General features: G+C 45.3%; 1 protein-coding gene and 1 long non-coding RNA gene across 3 annotated transcripts in view; one reads left to right on the plus strand and one right to left on the minus strand.

The window, feature by feature from the left end:
* Positions 1 to 12,314: 12,314 nt before the first annotated feature.
* LOC102550095 (uncharacterized) lies at positions 12,315 to 15,298 on the minus strand. 2 transcript variants are annotated; one of them, XR_015638302.1, is made up of 2 exons: positions 15,099 to 15,298; positions 12,315 to 12,955 (listed from the first exon to the last, which is right to left on the minus strand). It is a non-coding gene; the product is annotated as an uncharacterized LOC102550095 (long non-coding RNA). The 2 variants fall into 2 exon arrangements; XR_015638301.1 differs by having other exon boundaries at positions 14,935 to 15,298.
* Positions 13,583 to 15,566, plus strand: part of Fgf9 (fibroblast growth factor 9) — a 43,956-nt gene continuing 41,972 nt past the window's right edge. The window contains exons 1-2 of the mRNA XM_087585016.1: positions 13,583 to 13,757; positions 14,022 to 14,627. Coding sequence (XP_087441142.1) covers positions 14,480 to 14,627 — 148 coding nt within the window. The 5' untranslated portion in view covers positions 13,583 to 13,757; positions 14,022 to 14,479. The remainder of the gene's footprint in view (positions 13,758 to 14,021; positions 14,628 to 15,566) is intronic.

Below are 15,566 nucleotides of genomic sequence, written 5' to 3' on the forward strand. Positions count from 1 at the left end.
TTGTTTGTGGTAGGAAGGGTGACCTTTTGGTAACTGACTTTGCAACCTAAAATAATTATACCCGTAGTGGTCCCTTGCAGCTCCTGTAATGCACTGTCTTCAGTGTTTGTGTTTGCTTAGTTTCTTTCTTTTTTTGCATAGTGGTGAGTTGAGACAGAGTCTCAAAATCTATCCCAGGAGAGTCTTGAACTCCTGGTGTTTCTTCTGCCTCAGGCTCTCAAATGCTAGGATCATTAGTGGTTTCTTCTATCTAAGAATTTTAATATATTTTGTAGGTGCCCTTGCAGTAGTTGTCGTTAAAGCTGGTACTGGTCTAGGTCGCTAGAATAGAATAGGAACAGCTTCAAAATCAAAGCTCGTGTCCTGTACTTCTATATTCAGTACTTCTATAGACTTTGTAGCAGGGCACACATCACATATGGTACACACACACACACACACACACACACGCACACACACACACGTATGTATGTATATATGTGTGTGTATGTGTATAAATACTCTGTACACATGTATATAAAATCTATAATGACAAAAATGTCATTAATATCAGAAAGCTAAGCTCTGATGAAGTAGCATTTAAGAATGTTAAAGAATCACTAGCAGATGGATGAATTGTAAATGTATAATCAAAGTTCTGAAAATTTCCTCCTAGATATTGATCGAGTTAAAATTAATACTACAAATTTTTGCTTGCTGATTAACTCGAAAAATAACATTAGTAAGACTTAGTCCGATCCAAATCCTTATTTTAAATCGGATCAGAGAAAATAGTTATGGAAACACTGCCCCTGAAATTGAAGCCTCAGGTTTTGTTTATTAATCATACTTCACATGTCTAGTACTGTTACAGTTTACTGTTTACCTTGGAACTGTCAAAGTCCAGGCCAGGAAACCCAGCAAGCCAACAGTCTGAGTAAAATCCTGGGTCAGGATTCTTCACCTTAATTTCTTGTTTGAGAATTTCATGCACGTGTTTTGATCTAATCCAGCCTCTACTCCTTCCCCCTTCCAACTCTTCTTGTGCTCGGCGTCACCTTGTCTTAACTTGCTGCACATATTTTTATTGACCTGCTGATCCCATTTAGTGCTGCCTGTACGTTGATGGGTGTAAGGCCATTCACTGGAGCATGGGCAACCTATCAGGGGTTACCTCCCTAGAGAAAATTGACTTCCCCTCCACTAGTAGTCTTTAATTTCCAATAGCTCATCAGTTACAGACAGGACATCATGAGCCCTTCCCTCATTCATGCTGGAATTTTTGCTGGCGTGATTGTGCGCAGGTCTTGTGCAGCCAACCGTAGCAGGATGAGTTTGTGCACAATGGTGTTATTATATCTGGGACACACTGATTTGCGGAAGTCTTCTGCAAACTCTGACTCTTTTTTTGTTTTTTTGTCCTTCTCTTCTGAAATCCCTGCACCTTGGGAGGAAATAGTTACAGAAATGAATGGTTATCCTTCACTGGGAGGAAAGGAGAGGGGGTAATCACCTACTCTCTGATTGGACTGAAGGTCTGCTCCAGAATACAGATCTCGTGCTCAGTACTGTTAAGTAGGTCAAGAGCCCGTCGATGGGCAGGTAATAGGCCCTAGAGGAGAACCTACTATTATTTTCTAATCAGGCACGATGTCAAATTGACCTCGAAATACTTGTCTTTATACTCATGGACTAGTATTCTTCAGAAAAGCTGTTTTCGTAGCAGGTGGAGATTCACGACAGAGAGTAAGGGACTGTGAAGTCCTTAGCCCTAAATGAGACAGCTATGTTAGCATTTTTAACCAAAAAGGAAGAAAATTCCAGCAGTACGTCTGTTATCACAGGCAACTGCATTATGTCTGACTACATAGAATCCCCGACTTACGTCCAGGACCAAGCCCTCGTCCTGGGGTTCCATTTGATAGTGACAATGAGGAAAATCAGTTGATTTCCTAAGCAGGCTTGAGGCTCAGTAAACAAAGCAGGTGTGGAACATCATTTTATTAACACAGGTTTGGACGTTTTCCTTTCATCTTAGTGGTTAACATGAAATCCTAGTTTGTTATTTAATTGCTTAGTGTTTTAAGGGTCTAAATAAAATAAAGATTTCTTTATTAATTTCAGACAAATCTAGATAATTGCCATGTTTTCCCTAGATGATATATCAATTTGGGATCGTGAATTTCACAAAATTGATTCCCCTCCAACCTCCCCTCCCCCAGTGATGAAGCTCAAACCCATGAGCACATGCACGCTAGGCAAATACTTTGGCACAAGCTCCACACCCAGCCCTAAGTTTCCAGTCTTAGGGTCTTTGGTTGTAATGGTCATCATGTGGAATCCAACTGTTGGTTAGGTTTTTTGGTTCTGGCAAGGAAGGACGGAGATCTCCAAGTACTTCGGAATTCTGGTGTGAGGTGTGTTATAGTTCAAGGTTCTGAAAGAATTCATGCCTATGACTCCAGAGCCTGGGCCAGAAACCTTCCTGGACACTAATTGATCTTCCATAATCAAAATAGTAACTGATAATATGTTAGTGTGTATTGGTCTATCTATCCATATTCACTAAACACTTAAAAGAATTGAGGCAGGGTCATGCTATTCAGTCCTGGCTGACCCGAGCCACTTGCTGTGTGGCCCAGGCAGGCCTTGAGCTCTGCCTCTCAACTGCTGGAGTGCAGAGATTTGCCACTGCTCCTGGGTTAAACATTAATGCCTGATCTTTCCGGCATTTCCATCTGTCCTCGGAGGTGTGATGCTTAATTTCATGTTCAACTTACCTGTTCTAAGATGTGCCCAGGTATTTGGTCAAATATTACTCTGAGTATCTCTGAGAGACTATTTTAGATGAAACAAACATTTAGATCTACAGACTGAGTTTGGCAGATTGTTTAATCTGAATGCCAGTGAGCTTTATCCAATCAACCAAAAAGAATAAAAGGTAGCCTGTCTCACAGGTTCCCACTGTTGTCTTTTCTAATGACCCTCTGCCATGGCTTCCTTTATTTAAAAAATTGATAATAAAAGACTGACCTGAGCGAATTTCCTGCTTTTGGAGTGGGACCCAGACTCTTCCTGGCTCTAAAGCTTCCTGCCTTAGCCTTGTTCTGGGACCATGGCTCTGATGACTTTGGATTTATCGACCTCTGAGTTTGTAAGCTTGTTCACACACACACCCCTATATATATCCTATTGACTCTGTTCATGTAAAGACCCAATGAGTGATAGCTAAAAACCCCATGATGCTCATTACACCTCCAGTCTTTCTGTTATTGCTTCCTTCGCAGATATAGATTTTAAGAAAGTATATTGACATTTGTGACAGATGTCACAATAGCATGATCTACACCAGAGTGTCTCAGGACCAGCCCTACTGACATTTTAGGGAGCAGTGGCCTGTCCTGTGTACTAGAGAATGTTTGGTGTCACTCCCGGCCTCTACCCTTATGATGCCCCCAGTTTGATGACCAAATGTGCCTTCTAGACAGCGGCTGAATTTCCCTGGGGATAAAATGGCCCTGGTTAAGAACACTGCTAAACTGCCTATGGCACAAATGAGGTCAGTTCTGTTAACTACGAGGGGTTGTAGATGAAATAACCTTAAACAAGAAATTGATCAATAAAAATCAAGGGTTGACATAGGGCATCAATCACAAAGTATTTGGAATCCCTAGTGTGAAAGCCAAGGCCTCTCTCTACACTTTCCCTCTGCATTTGATGTTACAGCCAATAGGATGCACACCGCCATCGTTCCCAACATCTCTCTATTGTGGACTTTATCTTTTTAGAACCAGGATGAAAGCAAAGGCTCAAATTGAAAAAATGCTGCCCTCATTTAAGGTCTTCTTACAGAGGGGCTCTTCTTCTTGTTGTTAATGGTAGAGTGTCATGTTATGCTGATCTTGGGAAGGAAGAGAGAATAAGCATGTCCTGTTTCCTGGGGGGACCATATTCAGTGGGGTCTGAAGTGAAGTGAGGCACCAGGGGCTCTTATGCACACTTTCTGAGCTTCCGAGTCAACAGTTTTGCATTTGTAGCCCTGGCTGGTCTCCAATTCACCATACTCTTGCCTCAGCCTCCTGAGTTCTAGGTTTAGAGGTTTACGCTACCATTTTGGACTTTAGATAAACCAGGAAACAGGAGAAAATAATGAAGTGATATGTTGAGAGACTGTGGGGATCTATTTGATGATCTCTACCAGCAAAGGGACAGACAGCCCCAGTGGTCCAGTCAAACTCAAGCTTAGATGAATGTGATTAATATGGATAACCAATTGGCTTTAAGTAAGGCAGATCATTCTAGACCAGTGGTTCTTAACATTCCTAACCTTTGATACAATTCCCCATATTGTGGTGACCCCCAACCATAAAATTATTTTTGTTGCTACTTTATAATTTTGTTAGTTATGAATCGTAACAGTATCTGTGTTTTCCGATAGTTTTAGGTGACCCCTGTGAAATGTTCATTCAACTTCCAAAGGGGTCTCAACCCCTTGAGAACTGCATATATATATATATATATATATATAAAATTTTTGGTCAGTTTTCATTTACACAAAATTCCCAAGAAAAAGAGCTTCAAGTAAGAAATATTAATGTTTGTCTCATGGTGTCAGTTTTCAGTGTATGGTTACAGGGCTAACTTGTTTCTGAGCCTATGGTAAGGCAGAACCTCATGGCAGAGAGCAAGTGGCCAAGAAGAGCTGGTTATCTCATGGCTAGGGAAAGGGGGCTCTAACCCTGACAGTGTGATACTCACTCACTTTCAAGGGCACCCCTTCAGTGACCCGCCTCTTCCAACCAGACTTCTGTGCTGTTTGCATAAAAATGTTCTCCACAGGCTCAGATATTTGAACATATGGTCTCAGTTTGTGGTGCTGTTTGGGGAGGCTTAGAGTGGAGGGGTTATGTCACTGGGAGGGGGCTTTGAGAGTTAAAACCGGGGACAAGTGCTCAGTTCTTTCTGCTTGCCATCCCTGGTTGAGAGATGAGTCCCTGGCTTCCTGCTCTCTTTGCTATGCCTCCTGCTTGCTTCTACACTATCTTTCCATGATAGACTCTTAGTCTTCTGGAACCTTAAGCTGAGGATGAACTCCCTTTTCGACTACTCCTTGGTTATTAGTTGTCTTGGTCTTGGTCTTTTATTACAGGAACAGAAAGCTAACAATTACAACTTTCATCACGTGAGTAGTGTCACCAGCTGAGGTGCAAGCCTTCAATTTATAAATTGCTGGAGGGGGATTCTACATTCAAACTATAACAAAAAGGCTTTAAAAAGAGAATGGAAGTCTTTCCAAGGAAGAAGAACTCCTCTGTGAATGGCAGGATAGGCTCTTTCTCCAGTCTGTAGGCCGACCCTATGGGTGTCAGATTTACCCAGCCAGGCACTCCGAAAATCTTTCTCTCACTTGCTCTTCCCCTGTCCTCTGTCTCTGTTACCCTGCTATAGTCACCCTAAATATTCCCAGGGACTTACAATGGGAGTGCCTCCGCCATCGTTATTGTCACAGGGCATAATGAGGGCAGGACCCTTCTCATTTATTTTGTTTCCTCCTGGAGGCTGGCACATGGCTCTTCATAAATGGTGAGTTGAATAAAATCATTGTTTGTGGTCATTACAAGCAGCTCCACAGGATACGAAGCAGCATCTTTCTGCTAGGAAGTGAGTAAATGATTAGGACGAAAGGCAACATTTAGCTTCAGAAAAATCATCATCACCTATTGAAAACCTAGCAGAAGTGGGGCAAGAGTATCAATAAATCCACAACTCCTGGCATCAGCATTTCGATGTCTCTTCCGGGTTTGTCCCCTGAACTGCATCTTGCACTCCAGCGGGCCATGTAGTCTTGTTCGCACTGCATTCGAATGACTTCTCCACGTCCTTTCCTGTTATTATTTCATCATCATAAACATCGTCTCCTCTTTTTTCTATTGAAAGTAGTTTACTGTTTTGGTAAAATTAATATATGCTTATGATAAGCTGTGTTTCACAAAACTCTTTTTTTTTTTGGAAAAAATTGGAATTAAACATTTTTTATTTTATATTTATCCTTTTTTTTTTTAAATCCCAGAAACAACCCATTGTACAGGAGGGGAAAATAGTTTTGGGGCTATTTCCATTGATTTAAACTTTCTGCACAGCTGGGGCTGGAGCTCAGGCTCTGAGCCATCTCCACCCAGGCCCTGCATTCCACAGGAGCACGCACAGTCTGCCTGGTGGGAGGCTTTCTGAGAAAGATGCTCTAGCTTGCTAGCCTCTTTTAAATTATTTCTCCCCGTTATCTTCCCCTTCCTCCTTCTCCTCATCCACTTTTCCTTCCTCGCTATTTATTTATTTATTTATTTATTTATTTATTTATTTATTTATTTATTTTTTGAGATGGGTTTTCACCATGAAGCCCAGACTGGTCTCAAACTCTATCCTTCTCCTGCCGCTCAAATGTTGGAACAACAGGCGTGCACCGCCATGCCTGGTTACAAGATCTTTCCTTTCTTGGTGGAAAAAAAAAAAATCTATGGTCTTCGGAAGCCTATTCCACTCCATCTTGTTTTACTGGAGAAAAAAACCAGGAACAAATAAATATTCTATGTGTGCTTCAATGCTTTGCCACCATCACATTTTCCTTGAATTCAGCCCAGTGATGTGCACCTTTTCCTCCTCAGGTACACTCCAATTGACATTTCAGTCCCGTGTATGTTCTCGATGGCAATAATTTCTGTTGAGGAAAGGGTCATGGATTTGGGGGGTGTCTCTGGTTTGTCCACTGGCTACTGTGGTGTTTGAAATCCACATAAGAGAGGACTTGAGGGGCTGGGGATTTAGCTCAGTGGTAGAGCGCTTACCTAGGAAGCGCAAGGCCCTGGGTTCGGTCCCCAGCTCCGAAAAAAAAGAACCAAAAAAAAAAAAAAAAAAGAGAGAGGACTTGAAACAAACAGACAAATGAGCCAGGTCATCTAATCCAAGGGAAAGACGTAAAGCAAACTGTGTGAGCAAATCCATCAAATGCGCGGCTAAGCCATCCTTAGGAAACACTGAGGGATTCATAATGGACACTGCCTCTTGGGTCACCTAGCTTTTGAGGGGAGAAATGACTCAAATGCACACTCCTCTTCCCATGTGGACAGACTCAGAAGCACCAAGAAGGTCTTGTCTCTTGACGGTGTACTCAACACAGCTGAAGCAAACAATGCCACGCTAACATACATAAAACACTGGCCTATTTAAATCCTGCACGAGCACACTTCAACTCCATGGAGAAGAGTGGAGGAGGGTCATTGGGTTGGCATTCTAAAACCCATTTCACTTCCTTAGCCTTCAAGTGGTTTTGTACACTGCAGATAGTAATATCCCAGTGTCACCTCTGTGTGGTACAGTGGGCAAGGTCATATGTTCTTATTTGTCTTTGAGCCCACGCTATTCAGTAACTCCTGACTGGATGCCAGTGAAGGACTGATAGGGGCCTCTTACATCTGTCTGCTCATGAAGAAACTCACTCTCTCACTTCATCTTCCTTTTCTTTTTATGCTGTACTCAAACTGGGGAGGGAGGTTGAAGGATAACTGCTTTCTAGATTTTTTTTTTTCATGGCTACCACATCCATTTCGATGACCGCTATAATAAAGACCAAGTGGGCCAAATATCAAGTACCTTTCTCCAGCCAAAAGGGATTTGTTAAGTTATGACAGCATTCTTAGCTGTGGTTCATGCCTGAAATGCTTACCTCCAAGTAATCGGGATGCAGAGGCAGGCAGAAAGAATTCCAGGTGATCCTGAGCTGCATAGGAAGACCCTGGGTCAAAAAACCCAATCCAACCTAGACCACCAACAAAAGGAAGTTGCATAGTCTCGCTGTTGAAAGGTCTCCTGGGTTCTGCAACACTGAGAAGCTCGGGTGGTTGTTGAATTGGGTTTCCATGATAGCATAATTCATAGAATTAATGTGTTCTTTTTTTGCTGCAATATATAGCCTAGGGAAATTTGAAATGCTAATTCTGATTACCTGTTCCCTCTAAGCAGCCATCCAGTACAAAATGGTGCCTGAGGTGTTGTGAATTTATCTTTATCGAAATCTAAGGTGGGGATCCCACCCTAACTCTAGATCTCAACATGGGTCCACATTCATGTGTTTCTGTAAGCCAAGTGCAAGTGTACTGTATTAGCCGGCATGATGAGTAACTTTCTGTTTGTTTTTATGTCTTTAAATTAGAAGGTGGTTAGAGACACACCAGGCCCTGGGAGAACTTGGGATCTCCCCCACAACCCCCCAGCTCTCTGGGACACTTTGTACTTAGATGACTCTGCTGATTCAGGTGCCTCAGTTCACCCGGACCATAGGCAGGGTATGGGACAAATTAATGGAGAGCAAAGTGCAAGACCTTTAGCACTATACTAACACTGCAGAATGCATAGAAAGCTGACATGGAGAACGACAATACACAAGACACTTGGAAAAGCTAGAAGATTCTGTCATTTTGAGGAAGGAACTGTGGATGGATCACTTTGGGGGCGCTGTGCCTGCTAGGCAAGCACTCTACCACAACATTATGCCTCCTAGTTTCAAGATTAGTATACAGAGACACTGGTTATTAGTATACAGGGCTGACACTGGTTTGTGGCAATTCATAGGGACACAGTCCAGGGATCAGAAAGCCAAGACCTACACAGAAGTCTCCAGAGACTGCTCCTGCTAGCCTGCTTCTCTCACCCAGGTCTCACCTCTTCAAAGTTTCATGGCCTCTTAAAGCAGTACTTTCAATCTGTAAACAAGTCCTTGTTTATGAGGGACATTTCAGATCCAGACAGAAGTGTCGTTAAGTTTTGGACCTCATTAACAGCACTAACAACATTGAGAGTTGGAGACAGATACCAATAAGATATTCCAGTAGAGCCTGGGTAGAGACTAAGCTTGAGTTGGAGAAAACTGAGAATGGAGGAAACAGGGATGAAGACTTTTCTCTGAGGAGAATAACTAATGAAGGAATGTCCTGGGAAGCGGGGAAACTGTTACTCTAAAGAGTTTCTAGACTTTCAGACTCCACAGTAGCTATTAAACACTGCTTAGTGCTTGCTGGGGTTGAAAAGTGATGTAACTGCATCATGCAGACTGTGCATCTTTTTATGTTTTAAAGGGTTATTAATTTGCCTCCTCTAGGAATCATTTAATGTAAGACCTGAATCTTGCAGTCCTTTCCTCTCTTTTCAATGTTTTCACCCCTGCAGAAAAGCAGGGCCCTGGTTTCTTTTCTGTTGCTGTGATTTAAATATTCTGACAAAAGCAACTTGGCGGAGAAAGGATTTATTTAGCTCATAGTTGAAGGCCAGTCCATCACAACAGGGAAGCCAGGGCAGCAGGAACTTGAAGCAATTACACACATACACACTCACACACACACACACACACACACACACACACACACACACACACACACACACACACACACGGTCAAGTGTAGAGAGAATGCATGCATGCCCATGCTCAGTTTGTACTGTTTGGAACTCAAACAAGGGGAATAGTGTTTCCCACCTTTAGGCAGGGTTTTCCCACATCAATTAACCTAATCAGGACAACCCCACAGGCTAATTTAATGTAGACAATCCTTCATCAAGACTCCTTATCGGTGATTCCAGATTGTATCAAATTGATAGTGAAAAGCATCATAGCTATGGAGGAGGGATGTGTTCAGTATTAAATCACTATGGTTTGGTCTGTCTGTTAATGAGTGGGGATTTTCAAGGCGGGAGATGTTGGAGTTGGGTGTCTCCCTTAGATAGGCAGGGGTAAAAACAGTTTCCTTGGGATCAGGAAAATGGAGCTCTGAGTGGATTCCAAAACGGTACTGTCTCCTCCAAAGCAAGTAGGAGGGATTCTTTTTCAGATCTTCACTGTGGGAACCTGAGAAAACTTCTGGAAATAAACTTGGGAAAGGGGGGAGGGTCATCTGAGTTACAGGGAAGGGGGGAGGGTCATCTGAGTTACAGGGAAGGGGGGAGGGTCATCTGAGTTACAGAGAAGGGGGAGGGTCATCTGAGTTACAGGGAAGGGGGGAGGGTCATCTGAGTTACAGGGAAGGGGGGAGGGTGCTCTGAGACTGTGCCCCTATGGTTTTTTTTTTTTTTTTAAACTCTTGCGGGGCTGGGGATTTAGCTCAGTGGTAGAGCGCTTACCTAGGAAGCGCAAGGCCCTGGGTTTGGTCCCCAGCTCCGAAAAAAAGAACCAAAAAAACCAAAAAACCAAAAAAACAAAAAACTCTTGCACATTCAACCTCCAGGAATTATAACGAAGTAACTCTACCACCTGGCCCCAGGTGTGGGCTGCTACCGTTCTCTTCGGCTTTGGAAGCACTGACTTGATGTCTGCCTGACTCATGACCTCAGTTCTCTGAGCATTTAAGATGAGCTCTTGACTTTCAGCCTGTTCAGCCTCTTCTCTCTATGGATGGGAGTGATGATGTCCAGGCTAACATATCAGACTAGACACCGGGCCATTATTGGTGTTATTATTTTAATCACTATCAGCAACACCACCACCGTTGAAGTCATCGTCATCATCATCGTCATCATCATCCTCACCATCATCCTCACCATCATCACTCTTCCTATTATTCCCTAGGTCTTTTGAAAAAGGGTCTCCTCTAGCCATCCGGAGTGGCTATGCTCAGCCTTGAACACCTGAACTCCTGATCCCTTACTCCACTTCCCCTCTGCTGGGATTCCAGTCCTGTGCCACTATGTCCAGCAGAGGCTGTATGTTTCTTAATCAGCCACAGGCTGTTCATAGACAGCGAAATTAGTCCTTCGACTTGATGCGCAGTTTTTTTTTTTTTAAATTTCACCTTTTCTTCTTTTGAATTTTGTTTCCTCCTCTGCAGCTATTTTTTTGTGTGTGGTTACAGCTTTCACTGTTCTTTTTCAGGCATTTGAACCTTGCAGTCCAATTAGAAAGGCTTTTACTCTTCAGGGTGTAAAGGAAAGTCTGCACAGTTTCCTTTAGCGCTTGCGAGAGTTTCCTCACGTAAGTATTTGCTCCACTTGAGCTCTAACCTCATTTCAAGTGTGAAGGAAAACTCACTTCTTTACCCAGTTGCCTTTTCTGTTCTCTCAGAACTCACTGGTTTAATTTCCTCATTAATTATCTTATATTAAATGCTACTGTGTACTCGGATTTAAAAAAAAAATCACAGTATTGTTTCCCATCTAGTTGTTTATATTATAGTGTTGTTTTTTTTTTCTGGAATTTAAAAATATTTCAATCAGTTAACCTCTCAATTTTCCTGTTAAAAATTTGTCAAGTGAATTTTATAGATTTTCTTTAGGGTCGACGTGGCTAATCAAACAATTTGACAATGCTTTTACTGCAACCATGATAAGCTCTTAGATGAGTCTAGGAAGGATTATATAGTTTCAAAATTGAGATTAGTTTTCTATTCAGAAATATTATCTATGTCTTTTAATTTGTTCAAGTTTTTTGGTGTCTATAGGGAGATTTAAAAATATTTCTTCATATGATTCTTGTACTTTTTTAAAGTTCTGTTTCTGGTGATCTTCTTTCTTGTATTCTTTTGCTACCTGGTTTCTATATCATGTATCTGACTGTGCTAATACGCGGGACCATAGCCTGGTAAGTACATACATTCATTATTTACTCCTCTATAGCTAGTTGGTAAAGACACACTTGCCAGCTTATATTTGGTTGCTTTTGAGGTAGGTCTTGCTATATAGCCCAGGGTGGCTTTGAACTTTCAATGTCCTAGCCTCAGCTCCTGAGTGCTGGATTATAGGTGTGAACCATACGCCCTGCAAGAGAATAGTGTGTCTCTTATAATGCGTGGTATTATTGTGCCATGCAGCTCTGAGGTGAATGGACTTGAGTTTGCCATGTGTTAGCACCTGGGTGATAGGTGTGTTGCTTAGACTCTGTAAACCACAGTCTCCTCCTTGGAAAAATGTAACAAAATAGCATTACCATCACAAGTCAGTTTGGAGAGTAAAATGACTAAAGCAAGAAAGCACTTGGAGTGTCTGCAGCTCTGGCAGCAAGCCAGGCTCGCTGCAATGGTTCCAAGCCTACTGAGTTGAAACTTTTCCATGAGGTCAGTCTGGGGACCCAAACCATTTCCCTTTCACCCCATGCCACTAGTAGCATGAAGGGTTGTTGGTGGGGATGGGAGAATGGAAGAGATAGGAAATGAAGGGTCGTGACCTGGTTATACAGTCGTTGTTGCTTTGAGGGAATGGAAGGATTCTGTGCTGATTGGTTGTGTGTGTGTGTGTGTGTATGCACACGTGCATGTGCATTCGCACCATCAATGAACAAAAGAAGGGTAAATGACAAGAACTAAGGTTGCTTCAAATGTGTGGAAAATTTATGACTTATCAGTCATTTTACATATATGTATCTAAGCCAGGGTGCACAGCAACTCATGAGGGCCCATGAAGAGGGGGGCAGCATATAACCACAATAAGCATAGGTAGAATGTTGGACGCCATGTTACAGATCTGTAGACTCATTCCTTGTTATAGGCTCCTAGAGGTCTCATCCTTTATTCCAGTCTGGGCCCAGGCACTAAAGTGACAGATGCTATCCTGATAGAAAAAGTAGGTAAGAGGAAAAAATGAGAAACAAGAGGATTAAGGCACCAGAGGAGAAACAGCATTAGAGAATTTGGGGATTGGGACCCACTAGAATTTATTCAATGCCCATGTGCAGAAAACCAAGGAGAAAGCTATAGCAAGGGCAGCTGGCTTGAGCATCTATGAGTTTTTTTTTTTTTTTTCCCTTAAGGTCAGTCACCCAGGCAGGTGCAATGGAGCCAGTGAGTGGGTTGTACCACGTGTGTCTAGAAAGCAAAGCCACCATCTTGTGAATCATTGAAGAGTACTGCTAAAAACAGCCCAGAAGCTGATGTAGAGAGCCTGTAGTTATGGTACAGCTCTGAAGCAACCTTGAAGAGGTTAGCCCTGGGAGTCCAGTGACTGCCTGGAAAAAACAAAAACAAAAACGTGATAAGGTCAGGGAAACAGCAAGGTCATTGTTTCTATCACTGTGTAGGGAAAGGACCAAATGTAAGCAGCAGAGAGACCTGATGGGCAAGCAAAGAGGCAGGGGGTCAGGAAAGCAGCTTGCAAGCCAGAGTTGGGGATGCAGATGAGAAGGGCTAAACTAACTGCAGTGGGAAAGCTGCGAAGGGCTGCCTGCAGTTTCTACCCACAAAAGTGCTGGGTCAGCTACTTTACTCTCTCCTACTGCTGCATCACTTTTAAAGGGACAGGATGCTCCAGGACCCAGAGGCGGAAATGGTCTTTGCTCATAGGCTAAGAGGCTAAATTCAGACCGAAAAAAAAAAAAAGTGGTTGGAAACAGCTGGTGGAAAAAAACGGTCTCAATCCAGTCCTCGGAGGAAATGTCTGCGCCCTGTTCTCCATCCCTTTATAAAGCGCCCTCCTGTCTGCATTTCATTCTCTCGATCTACATTTTTTTCACCTTAAATCAACCTGGCACTTTGTACACAAAGGGTCTAGCAGCGCCCCTGCTTAATCCAGGGCCCTTGGCGACTTGGGGTGATTACTGAGAGCTACTCTAATGGTTTATGAGAAGTGTCACTTCCTCCCAGCTTCTTGTATCTGCCACTAGGCAGTTAGCGTTACAGCCTGCTCTCTAACACCGCGGATGAGACTGCTGTAAATACCACACAGCAGGGTTCTTCTGCAGTGGAAACTTATAAGCCAGACTCACGAAGCCAGTGCCCGGACTCCCGATGACCCCGGATTGCGGCAAAGAGGTGTGGGAGTGGACAGAGGGGAGGGTCACCTGGCCCCACGCTTTTCCCTTGGGGCCCTGCGGGAGCCTGCTTTCTAACCCGGGGGGCAGGGGAAGGTCGCTCCAGGGATGGGCACCTCCAACACCAGCGAAATCTGCAAATTCATTGCTGCCTCTGTCTTTGGGGCGAAACCCTCCGGTCGGGAGTAGGGCCAGCCCCAGGGCTTCGCCGCCATAGGCTGACTTCTCCCCCAGAAAAAGCCTTTTATTTGCTTCTCTACCGCAGGGCTCCGGTCTTTGGACTTTTCTTCCCCTCTCGCACGCCGTCGGGAGCTGCGCTCAAGTCTTAGCAACTTTCACCATCTTGACCCGAGAGTCTAAGACAATGTGAACAAAGAGGAGCGGGGTGGGGGCTGGGGGGAGACGGGGCCTTCGGGCGGGCTGCGGGGACAGTGCCTGTGTTGGGGACGCCTTGCTCAGAGGACCGGGGCGCTGGTGGGTGGCAGGGCGCGGACAGCGCCACCGGCGGGCCCTGCCCCTGTCTGCCCCGGGCAGTACGTTTCTTTGTCCCTGCATGGGGCTGGGCTCGAAGGCCGCTGGCCGCGAGCAAAAGCCCTGACCCGGGACCAGAGCTCCGGCTTCCAAGTCACCCGCGGCAGCGAGCGAGCCCTGAGCAGCAAGCAGCGCTAGTGCCCAGGCGGCGGCTCCCGTCCTGCTCTTAGGCTATGCAGAGAGCCTCGGGCCATGGAACAAGCCTGGAACTCGTGCCTTTCGCTTCTCTCAGGCAAAGTGGAGCTCAGGGTGGCAAAGCCCATCCTGAGTAGCTTGGCTTGGGGGCGAGAGAGAACTCACTGGAACCTTCTCCCCGAAGACGCGCACTCAGATCTGGGGCGTGAGTCGAACTCAAGGACAGGGGCTGTTTTCAGGAGCCCTGGGTGCCCTTTGCTCCTAGCCTCAGGAACCTGGGGGGCGGAGGCAAGGACCCGAACAACCCAAAGATGCGAGCCAGAACTCCTTAACAAACCCGAGTGTGGGTCCACCAGTGTGTGTGTGTGTGTGTGTGTGTGTGTGTGTGTGTGTGTGTGTGTGTGTGTGTGAGAGAGAGAGAGAGAGAGAGAGCGAGAGAGCGAGAGAGCGAGAGAGAGAGAGAGAGAGAGAGAGAGAGAGAGAAGAATCTGACTCACACCCAACTGTCATACCTGCAATATAGTTTGCGCGTCTGTGAGTCTGGATAAAGAATGAAAGAGAAACTGCCCTGTCCAGCCAAGCTCCCTACACCAACCTTTCCCTTCCAGTCTATTTTATAATGAGCCTCAAGGTTACAGAGTCCGCGCGAAAACTGCCTTCCCAGTTCCCCTCTGACCCTGTGCCTTTAGCGAGCTAGATCTCAGGCGGCCGAACGTCTCCAGGGCTGCTGCTTCCCCTCTCTGGCACCGCGTCTCCGGCGTCTCTAAAGCCGGTTTCCTAGGACTCGGGTTTCCCCGTGAAGTCCCGCGCTCAGCCCGCCTGTGCCCGGCCTGCGGCAGAGCGGCTCGGGCGTCAGGGCGGGCGCTAGGACCGGGCGGAGCGGGGCGGCCGCCGCGCTACCTTAAACCCGGCCCAATGCCGCCGCCTGCGCCACTCTGCGCGCCGGCGGGGGCTGCGCAGGAGGAGCGCTCCGCGGCCACGGCGCTGCGCGGCCCGCGCGGCGACACCTGTTCGCGGCAGCCCGGGCAGCACGCGAGCTCCGGGACGCGGTCCTCGCCCGCCGCTTGCCGCTCGCCTCATTGCAAGCCGCTGGACCTCCGCAGAGCCTCTGTAGCGTTCTGGATACTAGCTTTGGACGCCGAAA

The sequence above is a fragment of the Rattus norvegicus genome, chromosome 15 (genome assembly GCF_021556685.1).
Source record: "Rattus norvegicus strain SHRSP/BbbUtx chromosome 15, alternate assembly SHRSP_T2T, whole genome shotgun sequence".
NCBI lineage: Eukaryota > Metazoa > Chordata > Mammalia > Rodentia > Muridae > Rattus > Rattus norvegicus.